General features: G+C 44.0%; 1 protein-coding gene across 1 annotated transcript in view; it reads left to right on the forward strand.

Annotated features, from left to right (window-relative positions):
* Slc25a13 (solute carrier family 25 member 13) overlaps positions 1 to 16,938 on the forward strand; it is a 276,904-nt gene that overhangs the window by 252,653 nt on the left and 7,313 nt on the right. Inside the window, exon 17 of the mRNA XM_023716885.1 lies at positions 13,520 to 13,658. Within this exon, the coding sequence (XP_023572653.1) occupies positions 13,520 to 13,658 (139 nt within the window). The remainder of the gene's footprint in view (positions 1 to 13,519; positions 13,659 to 16,938) is intronic.

Here is a 16,938-nt window from a genome sequence, read left to right on the forward strand (position 1 = left end):
AACCCGGCCCTCCCTGCTGGCCTGCTGGCCTGCTGGCTGCCCGTCCTTTCTTAGGGCCCTGCAGGCTCACTTGCTCTTGCTGGGAAGGACTTTCCTGCAGGTCTCTGCTCAGCAGACCCTCCTGGAATCCGGCCATGCCATTCAGTACCAGAGTCCCTGTGCCAGCTCACTGGGAGCATCTGCCCCACTCTGCTAATTTTCTTTGTGTAACTGTTTGTCCCTTAGTTGTGTGTACTTAATAGCAGAGACTTGTCTTCTTTTAGGCTGTATTTATCACTATTTCTCGTCATAAGTAGGAATCTGATAAATATCATGTTGAGCAATGAATAAAATCGAGGTGTTTCTATGTTATAACAAATAGGTTTGAGCAGCAAAAACTAGGAAATAGTGAATGATGACCAGAAAAGCCTATGATACTGGCAAAGTGGAGTGTAAAAAGATTGTAACTATGAAAACTTCCTTTGCATTACAGTTTGCAGTCTCTTCTACCCTTTCCACTTTGCTTCATCTAGCAAGCTCTGCACTTGGCACTCTGGGTACAAGTATAAATTAGTTTTCTCATGGGGGCAGTAAACCCATTGCCCAGATTCGTGGAACACAGTGGATGTACAGTTGAGAAGCCCTACCCAGCGCGTGTGTGGACAGGGCTTTAACGGAAGTGGTACTGCCTCAGGGCAGGACAGCCAGGAAGGCTTTCTAAAGGGAGTGGCCTTGAGTGAGGAACCATACACAGCTCACCACAAAGAAGGGAGACAAATGGCATGGTTGGAATTGTATTTGAGGAAATACAATTTGATGTCAGTCTGGAGAAGGCTGAGGCGCAGGCAGAGCAGGAATGAAGACAGAGGGGACAGCAAGGAGGATACAGGCTGGCAGAGCAGTGGGGATAGTCAGGCTGGTGTGTCCAGGAGACTTCAGGAGTTGGCCTCTCAAGTTCTGAAAAGTGCAAAATAAAAGCAGATCAAAATCAACTCCAAGATTTCTGATTTAACCACCTGGAAGAATGATGACAACAATCTTTAGAATTTAAGGATATCTGAGAAACTTTTGAAGGCCTTCTTTCTACTATTAGAACTGAGGAAAAAACTCTGAAACCTGGTAAGTTATACTAGCTGGATTATCTAGGTGGGTAGAGATAGGCCTGAGACATGCTTCCTGACTACTTTCCCAGTGTTCTCTTACCCTGAAGGTGTTGAAGGTAAGGTAGTGCCTTGCTCGAGGGTGGGTCCAGCAGATTCTGGCAGGATGCAAGGGTGAGGCCTCCACATTGTGGGAAGCCTAGAGTGGAACTGAGGTGCCTGACACTCAAGTTGCTGGAATATGGGTGGGGAGAGAGCAGTGCAGTGATCAGAGGGAGAGCTGGGAGAACTTCATTGTGGAGGGCAGTGGAGGAGTGGCCAGGGGAGGAGGGGCTGTGTTGCCGGGTGCTGCAGAGACCAAGGAAGGTGAGGAGCAAAAAAAAGGTCTTTGCTTTGCACTTAAAGATGGAGGTTAGTGGTTATCTTTAAGAAATGAATTTGAATAGCCTAGAAGAAGAAATATAAACAGAAACAAATGACCCATCCTGAAAATTTTACTATGAAAGAAAGCAGCAGCAACTAGAATAGAGTCAAAGGGCAAGTGGAGGAGTAGAGGTGAGATATTGCTGTTTCATTTTGTTTTTTCAGTGCTAGAGATTGGAGCACTGAAGACTGTTAGCACTGGGCCACATCCTTGGCCCATTTTAATTTTATTGAGCCTTTCCTATCTGTAGACAGAAAGGAAAAATAGTCACTGAAGACAAGGATTTGAATGCTGTAGCATGTGTGTGAGGGAGGAGAGGGAGGGAGGGGAGGAAGGAAGGGAGGGAGAGAAGTGGGGGAGACAGAGAAGCTCCTTAGAGTTCATGTTTATTGAATCCTGCTTTGCTGGGCCCCATGAGTAAACTTGTGTACTTCTCAGCATTTGATCCTCACTGCAGCCTGTGAGGCTACTTTTTTTTTTTTTAAGTTGTAAGCTGCAGCCTCAGAGAGGAAGGCTTGCTAGATTTAGGTAATTTGTACAAGGTTCATAGTTTGTAAATGGCAAGGCTCGATTTCAAACCTGATCCCATCTCTCTTTGAAACTTGATGTCTCATGTAAAGTTACACTGAGCCAGATCGGAGAGAATATGTGATGGTAATCTAGAGTTCCAGGGAAATATTCATATGATTGCTTGGAGAAACTTACTAAAATAATCCATGTAGAGCACAGAAGACTAGAACTTGGCACATAGTATACGTGATGTAAGTTTTGTTTGTTTTCCTTTGTTTCTTTGATGGTATAGGGGACTATGTTCAGGGCTTTAACATCTGAGGGAAGTGCTGCACCACTTAGCTAGGTCCTCAGATTTTTATTTCGAGTCACCATCTAAGTGAGCTTTGCCAGGCCAGCCTCAAGCTTGCAGTCTCTGCCTCTGTTAGCTGAGTACTACTGAGCACCTGGCATTGTAGGCATGCGCACCAGGCCCAGCTCTGACTCATTCTGGGTTACAGAATGTCTGTTAAAGGACCTTTATGGAAATATCCAGTGCCTTCCGCTCTGCCCCAGGCCTAATTTAACATCCTCTAGGTGAGGCATTCTGGTTTGGACTTACAAATAGCAAACTGAAGGAGGAGCTGCCTTGCTTAGGTGCACTGGCACACTGATCCCTGCGCACAGGGACACTGAGCCAGGAGGTGGGGCACAGTTCTGGGCCAGCCTCAGTGGCTTGCAAGGATGTGCATCAAAATGAAATGGGGGTGGGGCCCTGGAAAGGCTGCGAGCTCAGTCATCCGTCCCACAGGACAGAGGGCGAACGCCTTACCAAATATAAATAGTTCCAGGAGGCATTCAGATCATCAAACATCAAAAACCTAGAGGAGGAAAAAAAGGCCTGTAAAAATATTAGCGGATAGTGTATGTCTTACTGCTCTCTGCCTTCCGAATCTTCATTACATGCCGTGCTCCGTCAGGGCCCGAGTGACAGCCACAGAGTGCCTCTACTGTCCAAGTGCTTGATGCTGAGGGCAGGAAAGAACATGAGCCTGCCAGCCTAGAACCATCGAAATCCCTTGAAATGTTCATTTCAGCAGAAATTGTTCAACGGAAAATGTAGATACACAAGATTATCAAGTAATAAAATGCTGCTTTCTGAGCTTCAGGCTTCCATTACCTTCAGATAGCTTTCAAGAGGCAAGCTTTTTTTTTTTTTTTTTTAACGTTATTTTCTGTTCTGTTATTGTTTGATTTTTTTCTTGTTTTTTGCTAAGTGCTCGTAGGATTAGTTTTCAGGCAGAATTTTTTATTCTATCTAAACTGTTAGATTTTAATATGCTATCCTTCACGTTAATATATATATATTTGTTTACATATTTGTTTGGATGCGGTGTATTTCTCTGCTGGAGAGATTCTCCTCTTCAAGGAGGGTTCGGAAGGGCAGCTCAGAAAGTGAGTCCCCGCTGGAATGATGCTTAACCATAGTCCTTGGTGACTTGGAGAGGTGGCCCACACAGCCACTACTGAAGAGGTTGAAAGGAAGAACTTTTGAACACCACCTCCTCCAAACATTGTGATCTACATCTAGGGGAAGAACAACAAAACAATAATTATGGGGGCACTGCCTACATAACCTGACCTTTTAAAGACTTGCAGGAGGCGGTGTCATGAGCATCCCATTTGAGCATCTCCTCACATGGCACAGGCAAACCAGAGATTTGAACTTTTCATCCAGGCCAGCGAGATCCAGCAGACTAAGTGCCTGCCTAGGCAAGTGCAGGCACCCGGGTTTGATCCCCGGCACCACATGCCGCACTGGCCCTGTCCCAGGGCGCGCTGATCAGGCCACCAAGACCAGTCAAGGTGGCACATACCTGTAATCCCAGCACTGGGGAGGCTGAAAACAGGAGGATCACCATGAGTTCAAGCTGCGTAGTGAGAACCTGTATCAATGACATTTTAAAAAATAAAGACTTCACCCAGTAGAATAGCTAAAAGTGCTGGGTGTCCATTTTGTTAACAGGGAAATAAGGACTGCTCAAGCCTAAAATCACAGCAGAGCTGTACAGTATTTACTTAAATTTGAGCATTAATTCTAAAAAGAACAAGGCCAAGTTTAAGGTAAAAGCACATAGGTCCAAAACTGAAGGAGATATTTGTCTTTAGGTGTCAAACGCTGTGTTGGCACAGCCTTGACTATAAGTGCCTCATCACCATTTCTCCCCAAGGGGCTTAGGAGATAGCTCAGCCAGCGGGGGCCTAAGTGCCTGCCTGGCAAGTGCAAGGTGGGGGGGGGATTTCTACCCTAGGCACTACTGTTGTTTTGCCTTGTTCCTACCTTAGAAATCTGGAATTTCAACGAGCTATACCCTCAGTGGAAGGGTAAAAACAAATTTGCCTAAAAATCAGGAACTCCAGACTGATCTCACTTACTTAGGCTGCATTTGTACTTCTTTGATGCTGAGAGAAATTCCATGTTGGGAATTCCTATTTAAATAGCTTGGAATGGGCAGTGTCCCTGTGTGCACAGCGCCTGTCTAGAGTAGCCACCTCCAGCCACACCTCACAGAAAACTCAGATGGGCATTCGCGGAAAGATGGTAGCTCCCAATAAGAAATCTCAAGTTACACAAAGGAGTAAGGCACCTGGAGGAGAGATAACAGGACAACAGGAAACATTTGATACTTCTTAAGACTTAAAATTTTAAATTATCAGGAAAAATAAGTGTTGTTAATTTGTTCTAAGGATCAAAAAGTGTAAAAGTATAATTAAAATTTTAAATTCACCGAAAGCTTTAATAACAGATTGCACATAGCTGAGAGAATTAGTAAACTGAGAAATTAAAAAAAAAAAAAACAAAACCTGCCTAGAATGCGTTTCTGAGAGACAGATAAATTAAGATGCAGAGGGGGCTTGCCAGTAAGCTCAGTTGTTTAGAGCACCTGCGTGGGCAAATCCAGTCAGGCACAGGGAGCCGTGGTTCCATCCCCAGCTCCACATGCCACACCAGACCTGCGCTTACGGAAGCCTGAGCAAGCCAGAAAACAAAACATAATTAAATTGAATTTTAAAAAATCCTTCTAAAGATACAGAGAAAAGTATGAGATGGTCTGATAAATATAAAGGAAGACCAAACGTGAAGGAGCATTGGTGACTGAAGAGTTTTTAGAACTAACAAAAGCCATTAATCCATAGTCTCAAGAAGTAAGATCGAGTGAAAGTGTGGAGTTAGAGTGTGAGTGGCACAGTGAGACCCTGTGCCAAATTAATTAACACATTGAATAAGGCAAGCAAGATGACAACTGAATGATGTCTTCGGCGTATAGAAGAAATAGTTTTTGAAACTAAAATTTTACATGCTGTGAAATATATTTTAAGAACAAAGGTAAAAGACTTTAGAGGAAAGGCTTTGTTATTTTTGACACAGGCTCTCGCTGTTTTCCTGGCTTACCTTGGAATCACCGAGTAGCCCAGACTGGCCTCAGATTGGTATTCCTCTGCCTCTGCCTTTGGTTGGCAGGCACTGCGGGCCCACAGCGCCACGCTTGGCAAGACACTCTGTAGACTGGCACAACTCAGCAAGCATATCACCGAGAAACCCTTCCCAAGGGGATTGGAGCGTTAGGTTTTAAGTAAAAAATAATTGTTCCAGGTGTGCATGTAAATATGTAAAGAAAATGAAAAACAGAGTGGTAAACGTTTCTAAGTAGTACTACCTCAATTAATATATTTCTAAATACTTAATATTGTTAAACACAAATTAAAATTCATAGTCACAAAAAAAGGATTTGCTTCCAGTACTCTGAAGAACATGGGTTTTATAAGAAAAATGCAAGATAACCAAGACTATAGTAAGTAGGCATACCACATCCCAGAGTATGCACTTAGGAAGCAAACATTGCAGGTAATGGAGTAGGTAAATTGGGAGGACAGAAAGAGAACAGAAATTAGAAACAAGAAAAGGGGACACACGCAGATTAGTTTTGTGAAGGTTATATAGACGGGCAGCTCAGAGACAGAAATTCCATGTGAACATTTCTAAGCCACTTCTGACGTTTCCAACGTAGCTGAGAGATGACTTCGTTGATGGCAGAACAGTAGTGTACAGTAGCAGAACAGTAGAGAACTAGGACTGGCAAAATGAGATCTCCTGAACAAGAACTAGAGTTGCAGTTCTTAGGGATGAAATTGAGAAACTGGTGTTCTAAAACCGAATAGTAAACTCTCATTTTATATTCAAATTGAAGTCATTTGGGAGTTTGCTGATAAGAAGTATTCATTGTTGGCTCACCAGTGACAGCCACCGTAACAGGTCTCAGCGAGATGCTGAATCTCTGAGGCTCAGCCAGTGAGTCCTAGCTGTGCCTTTGTGGCCAGAGGACTGACTCCCAGGCTGAGTTCCGAAGGGTTAACCCGCTTGGGGGAAGCCAGGAGGAGTGCTGAGGGATCAAGACCGGGACGTGCTGCCCATTGTTTGTTGCTCTAGGATCAAAATATACAATTATACATGCCAAATAAATTCTAAACCTGCAAGGCAGAAAAGGAGAGGTGGCTCTGACGACAGGTGCCAGGAGCGTTAAATAACCTTCGTGGACAAGGTGCACCTCTGTGTCCTGAAGGCTGCAGACTCCCCAGTCTGGCATTTGCCTCTGGGGCAGACAATGTGCATTCACTGCTGGAGTCTCTGCTAAGCCCCTGTCTCCCAGACCTGCTGGCTCCTGGTGCCCAGCCCAACACAGAGGTGCCTTTGTGAGTGTAATTACCTTCCCCTGTATTAGAAATAGTCTGTTTAGAGCTATGTTTGCAGGTACTGATAGAATGAGCAAGAATTAGCATGCAAAAAGACTGCCCTGGCTCTGACTTAGTCTCAGCACCATTCTTCATAACTGGCTTTTCTTTTTATTCTTAATGGGATCTGTCGGGCAGGTGTTACTATATGTCACCCAAGGCATAGAGTTTAGAGTTTAAAGGAAAAAAAAAACAAAAAAAAAAACCATGAGGCATTAGAACACTGGAGACAGCTGTGTGTGTGTGTGTGTGTGTGACAGAGAGACATAGACAGACATCCTATTTTGTTGTATCTTTTGACAGTCGCATACTGGGCAGCCCTGCCAGCGTAAGCTCAAGTGGATGACTCCAGCAACCTAAGGCTCGATTAAAGCTCCCACAGGCTTTCAGCAGTGTCCACACCAGAAAGGCAGGAGAAGCAAAGTAAATGATTCTTCTACCATGATGCCATGGTAGCGAGAGTTTCTGGGCTTGATTTGCTGTGTGAGTAGTGGACTGTTGACTGGGATGCACAGTGGGGGTCTCCCCCTCAGAGAGGATTTCCTAGATCTCATGCAAAATGATGATGCAGGCAAGAGGGGCCCACAGAACTGAAGCACAGCCAGAGTTGGTGCAAGATTATTTACATAGGAGGTGCTTTTCATTGTTCCTGTTGCTATGTTAGTGGGCCTTGTATTAAAAAAGAAAAAATAGGGCCAGCCAGATAGCTCAGGTGACTAAAGCTTGTCTGCTTAGGCAGGCACAGCGACTGAGGTGCAGTCCCCCCCACAGAGGTTGGGGGGCACGCTGAGATGGAGACAGACTGGGTGTGGTGGCGCACACCTCTAATCCCAGCACTTGGGAGGCTGAAAACAAGAGGATCACTGTGAGTCCAATCTATGTAGTGAGACCCTGTAGAACCTGTACTAAATATATAAAATAATAGTAATAATAATTTTCTTCTTTGGAGAAAAAGAACTTTAATAAAAAGTAAGAGATTAGAGGATTACAGTCTGCATTTTTAAATTTCCCCAAGTGATTTTCGTATGTACAAAGGACAGGAAGGACCTGCAAGAGAATGTCTTAAGGGCAATGCTGCCCAAAGAACCAGCACAAACAAGCAAAGAAAGAATTAAGGCTGGAACTGCACGGTTTCCATACAGGGCAGGAAGATCTAAAGATGCATGTTAAATGGCACTGGCTTTACTTTTTTAATTTTATGTATTTGGTACAGGGTCTCACCACACAGCTTGGACTCATAGTGATCCTCCTGGTTTCAGCCTCCTCAGTGCTGGGATTACAGGTGTGCACCACCATGCCTAGTCTCAGTGGCCGGTTCAGCGCGCCTGAGAACGGGGCTGGCACAGCACAAGGTACCAGGGATTGAATCCCGGTCCCTGTGCTTGCCAAGTCAGACAGGTTTATATTTTTTGATGTAGAACTGAAGAATGGGTGTTCAGGCACAAAGTGAAAGATTTATTAAGGAATCTGGGAGAGAAACATTTTCATTCTTAGAATTTTAAAAGCCTTTTTAACATCCTGCTTCCTTTTTCATTGTGTGAGAGCAACAGGTCAGAGATTGCCTAAGGTAGGATCACAAATCAGCACCTGCCTAGTCCCTAAGACCTGAAGGAGGTGGTAGGGAGACGGAGACCAACATCATAGGTCTGTACCTTTTCTCCAGGTCTTTTCAAAGTTGGCTTTACCTGGGAACTGAGCTTCGCTGCCTAGGGTAGAGGAGGGGTAGAGGCCACCTCCAGACTCAGCTGAGAGTTACTTGCTGGGCAGAGGCTCCAGTTGGTTGGGGACAAGCAGATGTGCCAGGCAGCCTTCGGGGTCTCACTTGCCCTTTACCCTCACACCGCACTGCTGCTTTGTACAGAACTTTCATAGTGCCTACCTGACTTACTCCAAAAGCTCCAGTCTCTGCACTCCCCTGAAGCAAAAGGCCTTTGGTGATTTTGATGATAAGAAAGGTTTCCAGCTCATCTCTACAACAGAGGAACCTACCTGTCTGCCAGAGGCTCTTCCTGTGTTGGAAGCTGGAAGCTGGTGTGGTGAAAGCCACTACCTCCCGGCAAGACTGTCCTGCCTGTGGCAAGCAAGGATTGTGTTGGGCCGCAAGTTCCTTTCTTCCTGGCTTTTCCATTTCTAGCTTTTTCTCAGGTAATGAGAAACTTAAGGCCTCCTACATATCCTAATGTTTGATTTGATATACATAAATTATTTGCCCACATTGCCTGATCCCTCACAGGAAAAGGAATAACCTCTTCCTTCCTCTCTCCCTTCAGTGCTCACAGTGCCGCCTGGCCTTTTCTATAGCTAGTGTTGTCTCATTTGTGTGTACATTTGAGTTTTGAGCAAGCTGTTTCCTCTCAGTCATCTAGAGTTGTCTCCAGACATCTCTTGGACTTCATCATACCTCATATGTCCCGGGCAGTCCTCACTGGGTACATGACGTGCTGTCCTGATCTCAGGATAGGAAGGAAGGGGCCTCGTGGTGCACACTCAGGACTCCTCCTGAGGAAACGTCCTCCTGTGCTCTTGTTCTGCTTGAGGCTTGGGTCTTACTAGTTCTGGGTCCAGTCTTTCTGCACATGGCCTTCTGACCGTATTGAAGCCACGTAGCATAAAACAGATGAATCTCTTTCCTTTTCCTCCCTCCCCCCAACTTTAATGTTTCAGTGCAAAACTAGTATTTTTCTCACAAGCTTTATTGTATCACTAACAAATAATATATCCTTGTTTGGAAAACTGAAAACTTTGTTTTATTTTTGAATTTTTTTGGTTGGAAATGATTGTCATTGTAGAAATTGACAGCATACAGTATTCCAAAGCCTCTCATGGCTTCGTTTTGGTTTTGGGGATTTTTTATTTGTAGGGGAACTTGCAAAGCAAAATCACTGTCATCAGCAGCATGTCTTAGGACTGAGCTAACAGCCAGAGATTTTGCTAAGTGCCTTGTAAATTAAATTAGACAATAGTTCCAGATGTGTGGTTGCTTAAAATCTATTAGGCCACACCAACATGGGCAGATAAAGGCATGTAGACAACTCAGACCACGTGTAGGAAAGCGCAGACAGTCTGGAGCCGCGTGACATCCACCTTCCTCTTACTTGAATGATCTCATTGACAATGGTAGTACTGGGCTGGGGTGTTAGGAATGAAGAGCTGGTACTTAGGAGGCTACTTTTCCCAGCTCAGCAATCACGAAAAAAGATGCAGAGTGATAGGTGGACCTTAACTGATCAGATGAGTGTGACATTCAGAGCTCTACCTGAGACTCATCAGGCTTTCCAGGAAGAGGAAACAGGGAAGTCAAGTCCTTACAAAGCTTTGACAAGGATGAGAATATGGGGCAGGATGCACAGCACACCCTGAGAGCAGTGAGGGCAGTTTAATTTTTGAAAGAAGTAGAAAAAGATGTATGCAGGCATTATGACTGAAGAACAGAGCAGATACTAGTTCTTCCCCAGCCAACACAGAACAGAAGCCTTAGGCTGTGAATTCAAGGAGGAAAAGCGCTGCCCCAGCCTGGCCTTGGGGGTGGGGTGCTAATATTTCTGCTGATGGGATGCATCGGAATGTTCACTCGCAGTGGTTCTTGGCTGAAGATGAGCCCAGATGAAGGCATTCTGTAATTAAAGAAAAACTTAAAAAGGCAAACAAATAAGGCAAGCAGAGATTGGCATCTTACTGTAAAATGCAAAATCTGGGAAATGCAGTTAAAGGTAAACACTAATGAATATAGGAAGAAACACAGGTTTTCTGGGTGTGGTGGTTTGAGACTGTGGAAGGGCCAGCCAGGGCTACATAGTGAGTTCAAGGCTTGCATACATAGTGAGACCCTGTCTCAGAATACTAAATGAATAAATAAAAAGCTTGTGCAAAGAATAATACCAGTCTAAAAAGTTAGTAATATGTATTTAATTTGATCATTGATGGCGAACCTCCGGCATGTGTGTTGTTTTTAAGACAAAAGATGTTCATAGAGCCAGCCAGATAGCTCAGCACATTAAAGTGCCTGCTTAGGCAGACGTGGGGCCTGGGTTTGAGCCTCAGCCTGCCTTGCCAGCCCCACCCCAAGGGCACAATGAGATGGCCATTGATACTGGGTGTGGTGGCCCACACCTGTAACCCTAGTGCTTGGGGGGCTGAAAAACAGAAAGGATTGCTGCAAGTCCAATTTGTGTAATGAGACCCTGTAGAACCTGTACTAAATACATAAAAAATAAAAATAAAAAAATAAAGAAATGCCACCATCATTAACATTGACCAACCGTAACCCAAAAAAAAGTATGAGTATATATACAATAAACATTTGGGAAAAAAAAAGGTGCTCATGTGTGAGTTGATTTTTCTACACTTAAAGCCCAGCTTTCAGGTTGAAGTGCAGTTTTCACCCCTTGTGGTACGTAAGTGGGTTTTGGACTGCAGTTTGGGCTCTCATCTGTGAAAGGTTCACCCTCACCGGGTTATTGAATACCTATTTTGATTGTCTCCTGGCCTGCGTCTGTATATGGATAAGTAGCAAGGAGAACTTACAGTAGTCTTGAAGGCAAAAAGGGAAGAGGAAGATGAAATAAGAAACTAAAGGATAGCATTGTTGACTGCCCACAAAGCTGCCCAAATCACAACTTTGTAGAAAGCGAATCCTAAGAGAACAATTGGATGTTGCCTATGGATTTGACATCATACTGTATTGTTCATCATTTTAAAAAATGGGAGAGGTGAGAAAAACTCTTTAGAATCCTGGTGGTCCTCTGAGTAAGCCATACACATGGCCCTCAATTTACAACCAGTGGATAGGTTAACTGTCCCAACATCGGTTTGCACAGCTATAAAATGAGGAGCTTAGAGGTGATGGTCTGTATGGTCCTAAGCAGGGCTGGGCCTGGCTAGTACTTAGATGGGTCTTAATTCGGATTACACTTTTAACAGATTGGGGTAGACAAGATACAGATGCATGGGCTGAAAGGCCATTCATAAGCTAGCCCGGCCCTGTTTAAGTACCTGTAGGTGGGGTGAACTGGGGAGTAGCCACCATGACAGATTCTCGATTTCCAGCATTTGTCCTGTTTGCAGGATGAGCCGATGCAGGATTCAGTTTAATAGGCTCAAATAAAAAGCCGGACTTGTGTTACTTGTGTAAGACAGTTAATTAAGTTGCAGTAGACCTGGGTTAAAACTGCTATTAAAGAAAAAGACTAATGGTGTTTTAACTTGAAATTTCAGGTAGAGTCAGGAGGGCAATGGGAATGTCAGAAATGCCAAAGCTATGGTATAACAGACGTGTGGAGTTAAGCAGCTTTGACAGACGGAAGCCATTGTGGGGCGGAAATTCCCGAGATCCAGCTTACTAGGCCTCCGTAAATGCCACTTCCACGTGGCCAGTTCTGTTGAATCTGTATGTAGCCTTTATTTTCTTTTGGGATTCTCTGTATTTGATGGAAATTTTAGGTATTAGAAATCTATGAAAGATCTGATATTAAATCATTAGGTGTTGAAAAGTGGTGATTTCCTTCCCGCTCAGCCTACCCAAAACACAATGCATGTGCTGTGGTTTCCATTGTAATAGTGTATCATATTTCTGGGAACTTATCAATCTCAGGGCCTCCATGAAGCACTATTTTGGCACCAGAAATTATTTGATGAAGAGTGTGCCCCAGGAGCTAACTGTTCTGTGCACAGTTCTTAAACACGTTAGAATTGCTGTATCTTAAGGCTTCAGAGCTGGCCTGTGTCAGTGCTTCATGAGCCCTGGACAGTGCATAAGGCTGTGAATAAATGGAGGCAATTCCGTGAACTCCCCGAAAAGGTACATAATTGTTTTTGGATGTGTAGTATTTTCTGGGAAAGAGTCCAGCGCTTTCATTAGATTCTCAAATAATACAAAAATTGGGCCCCGTCCTCGCTACCTAATTTGTTTACTTCCACACATAACAAGAAGACCGCTTTACTTTTGCCTTCGTCCTCTGCTGAGAGGAGCAAGCCGGTGTTCCCTGAAGAGGCCAGCGACGACGTGCCGCTGCCGGGACTGGAAAGCCGCCGGGGCAGAAGTCCCAAAGTGCAGTGCACATCTTCACATCAAAGTAAACGAGCGGGCCTTTTCGCCTCTTCCTCATACCATACATTAAAAGCAACCTTATTTTTTTCCCTTTTTTTATTTTGAAGATAATTAAAACAATAAAAGTGATACAGAATTTCAAAACAAGATGATAGGAAATTAACTATGGTTGTTATGTTGCATATTGTTATCTTCAGAGTAGCTGTTCAAATTACCAGTTATGGGCCTGCAAGATGGTTTTTTTTTTTTGTTGTTTTTTTTTTTTTTTTTCAGTACTGGCGATTGAACTTGGCATCCTGTGCTTGCCAAGCAAGCGCTTATGCTGCTGAGCTATGGGCATGTAAGATTGATCAAACAATATGAACACTAACTGTTCCTTTCAACGAACAAATAGAAATTAGTAGCATAGTTACTTTAGTTATCTGTGTGTGTATGTGTGTGTATAGGGGTGTGTGTGTGTGTGTGTGTGTGTGTGTGTGTGTGTGTGTTTGTATCACTTTATTTTTAAAAAGAAGATTCAGACTTGATACTTGCAGAATTTGGATTATTTTTGACTGATCCCCTTTCAACTTGTGGGTACAGATTTGATCTTTTCCAGGAATATTTTGTTCTGAGGTGAGTTCCAGAGAAGCCCGATCTTCTCAATGGGATACGTGTTTCATGTGGTTTTTCTTCTTTGCATGTGCACAGGGCGCCAAAGCGTGCTTTCTGCGAGACATTCCCTTCTCGGCCATCTACTTCCCGTGTTACGCTCACGTGAAGGCCTCTTTTGCAAGTGAAGACGGGCAGATCAGCCCTGGCAGCCTGCTGCTCGCGGGGGCCATAGCTGGTGAGTGTCATGCCTGGAATTCTGCTTTGTTCCCATTAGCTGCCCACAAACTCCGCCGTCCTCAGCCTCCAGCTCCGCTGTGTGCTGCAGCACTGGAATATTTTGCTGGTTTTGGTTTTGACAGGGTAAATATGGAATAGGTTACAGATTTTGCTTCAACCAGCTAGTGAAAAGCAAAGGTATGAAGTTAACCTTCATTCAGACACCTTCGCTATCAGACAAACAATTTCTTAACTTGCAAAAAGAGCTTGTTAATTACTGGCTCATTTTGTGGTCTGTGGATCACAATTCATGTCTCATATTTCATAACTTCACTTCATAGCATAACGATGATGATACAACCAGAAGTTTTTGAAAATTGGAGTACTTGTGCTTTAAAGGTGTCTAAACAAAATATAGCTCGCAGGATTGTCAGCTTGGGTATCTTCATGTCATGGCAGCAGGCTTCTCCAGAGCAGGTGGGGAGGGAAGGAGAAAAGGGGAAAGAAAGGCAAGAAGGAGGGTGTAAGTCAAGGAGGAGGGAGGGGGAGAGGCCATAGTCTGGGCTGAGCACCTCTTTTCACGTTATTCTCCATTGCCCCAGCCTCCTCTGTACAATGGAAAAATATGAGACATAATTTGTTGCACTGCTTTTTCTCTTCAAAGAATCAACTAGCTGCAAACTTGAAGGCCTTGTATATTCTTGGTATAATTAAACTGTATGACAAGTAATAAGCAGCATTCTTAGCAGGTATCAGAAGCTAATGACAAATGGCAGGACTACCATTATGGTTAAAAGTCAGAAATAAGAAAGGCAGGATGTTTCCTTCCTGTCACAATCTTCTTCTTCAACCTTGATTTGGAATTTCTAGGCCACGTGGTAAAATATGAAGACAAATCATAAGCATGAATTCCATAAAAGTCACACTGATGCTGCCATTATTTCCAAATAATTGTTTACCTGAAAATCCAAAGTAAACTGCCAAAAATGTATTTGAATTAATATTTCTTATTAGTAATGTGCTTTGTTCTAATGGGAGACAGTTAGCAGACACCCTAGCGGAAGCCAGGAGTCGCTGCTGAGCGTGAGGCCTGGCGGGGGCTGAGCGGCCGGGAGACCTGTGTTCCCTCATGCCAGAGCCCTGCTTCAGTGTGCAGTGAGCACTGAGGTGCTCCACACCATTTCCACTTAGCGAGGACCAGGAGGCCCTTGGGAGAGGGCGTGGGAAGTAGGCAGGAGCCAGCAAGCACAGGGCAGAGCCCTGCTGTGTTAAGGGGACAGACCATCTCAGAAGAGAGAGGCCTCTACAGAAGGAGCCTCAGGCAGTGCCAGTGACTGGGGTGTTCCCTAGTTCACTTGTTATGAAGCCCAAGTGTCCTGTAACTGTTTTTAGGTATGCCGTATTCAGTTTACTTCCTTATACAGAGTACATACATCTTTTGTTGCTACTGTTGAACAGCTCCATTACAAATAAGGTAAGTCTGTGATTAAGCAAATACGATTGTGCTGTCTCTTCATAATAATTTCACATATCTGATAAATACACAAATGAAAGTTTTATTAGTCGAGATAAACTTCTTTAGTAATAGGTAGCTTTGTGACAGAGGTGGATATGGGTAACTCACTACCTAAAGAATATAATTTGTTTATTGTAAGATTTTTGTATCTAGTATTTTTTTAAAACTAGCATTGTCTTTAAATACTGGGAACATCTAATCTACTCTGACATTTCACAGACAGAGCAAGGTTAAGTGATACAAGGCTTTGTGTTTAAGCCCCAGAGTGTTTTAGAAGGGGAGGGCTGAAGCAGGAGACCTAAATTTAGGAAGCCAAATTCTAGTTCTGTGTTATTAGCATGAAACTTTTTAATTAATGAGTACTATTTCAGTATGGTTTGTGCAAGGCAGGTGTAGTGGTGGCGCACACCTGTAATCTCACTCAGCATTGGGAGACTGAAGCAGGAGGGTCACCTTGAGGACAAGGCCAGCCTGGACTACATAATCAGACCCTGTCTCAATAACACCCACCAAAAAACAAACTAAAAAAGCCCGTCAGTATGGTTTTGTGATAATACCAAGTAAAACATCCCTACTGTTTTGTAGGTATCATTGTGTGATCTGTTATACCAGATGATTCTTATTTTTATCAAGGGAGTAAGATACAAGAACAAGTCCAAGAGCTGGCCAGATAGCTCAGCAGACTAAAGCCCCTGCTTAGGCAGAGGGCAGAGGTTGGAGTTTAGTCCCCAGTGTGCCATGCCGGCTCCACCCCCAGGGCTGGCTGCGATGGCAATTGAGGCTGGGTGTGGTGGCGTACACCTGTAACCCCAGCGCTTGGGAGGCTGAAAACAAGAGAATTACTACAAGTCCAGTCTACATGGTGGGGCTCTATAGACCCTGTAAACCCTATACTAAGTACATAAAAGAAGAAAAGAACAAGTCTGACTACAGTGAGTGGTGAAGGTCTTATCTTTGGTTTAATTTACTTAAACTAAATCTGAACAGGATTATCTTTAAAAGCTATTCATTACATATTCATAGATATAGAAGAGCTATATCTATGACTATATCTAACACAATCAGAGTGACTGATTGTGTTGCTTTCGCAAACATTTTATAAGGAGGATAAGTAAAAAATTTTAGGTGAATAACATTCAACAGAGCTTAGTTGAGGAAAGAGCAACATGTGGATCTGGCAGTCCTCAAGGGCAGAATGAGCTAGGACAACTCAGGCTGCTGCATGGTGGAACAGGTAGGGGGATGATGTCAGAAAGCAGGACATGGACTCAGGTAGCTAGCTGTCAGCTTGGCTGCTCCAACTGGCTGAAACCCAGCTGTTTGTTACCGAAGAAAAGGCCTAAGTTAGATTTTCAGTTTGTGTACACACTGGGTTACATTGCCATTCTTCACCAAGGGCCCCATGGAGCCTTCTCAAGTGCAAATAAGCTTTGAGTGAATAAATTGCCTCTTTTGGACTGGCCAAATAGCTCAGTGGATTAAAGCGCCTGCAAGCAGGCACAGGGGCCAGGGGTTCAGTCCCCGAGCCTACCATGCCAGCCCCGCCCCCAGGGCACACTGAGAGGGCAGTTGAAACTGAGAGGCTGTAAACAGGCGGATCACTCCGATCTAGTAGTGAGACCCTGAACACCCAGTAGACCCTTCCCTAAAATACAAAAAAAAAAAAAAAAAAAAAGAAAAGAAGGAAGTTCCCCTTTTGATGAGCCTCTCAGTTGTAAAGGATTGCCCAGGTCTTCGGCACTCACGTTGCTCTCCGTCACCACCGTGAATGGACTGATTTGAT

Source organism: Octodon degus, unplaced genomic scaffold (genome assembly GCF_000260255.1).
Source record: "Octodon degus isolate 3935 unplaced genomic scaffold, OctDeg1.0 scaffold00050, whole genome shotgun sequence".
Taxonomy (NCBI): domain Eukaryota; kingdom Metazoa; phylum Chordata; class Mammalia; order Rodentia; family Octodontidae; genus Octodon; species Octodon degus.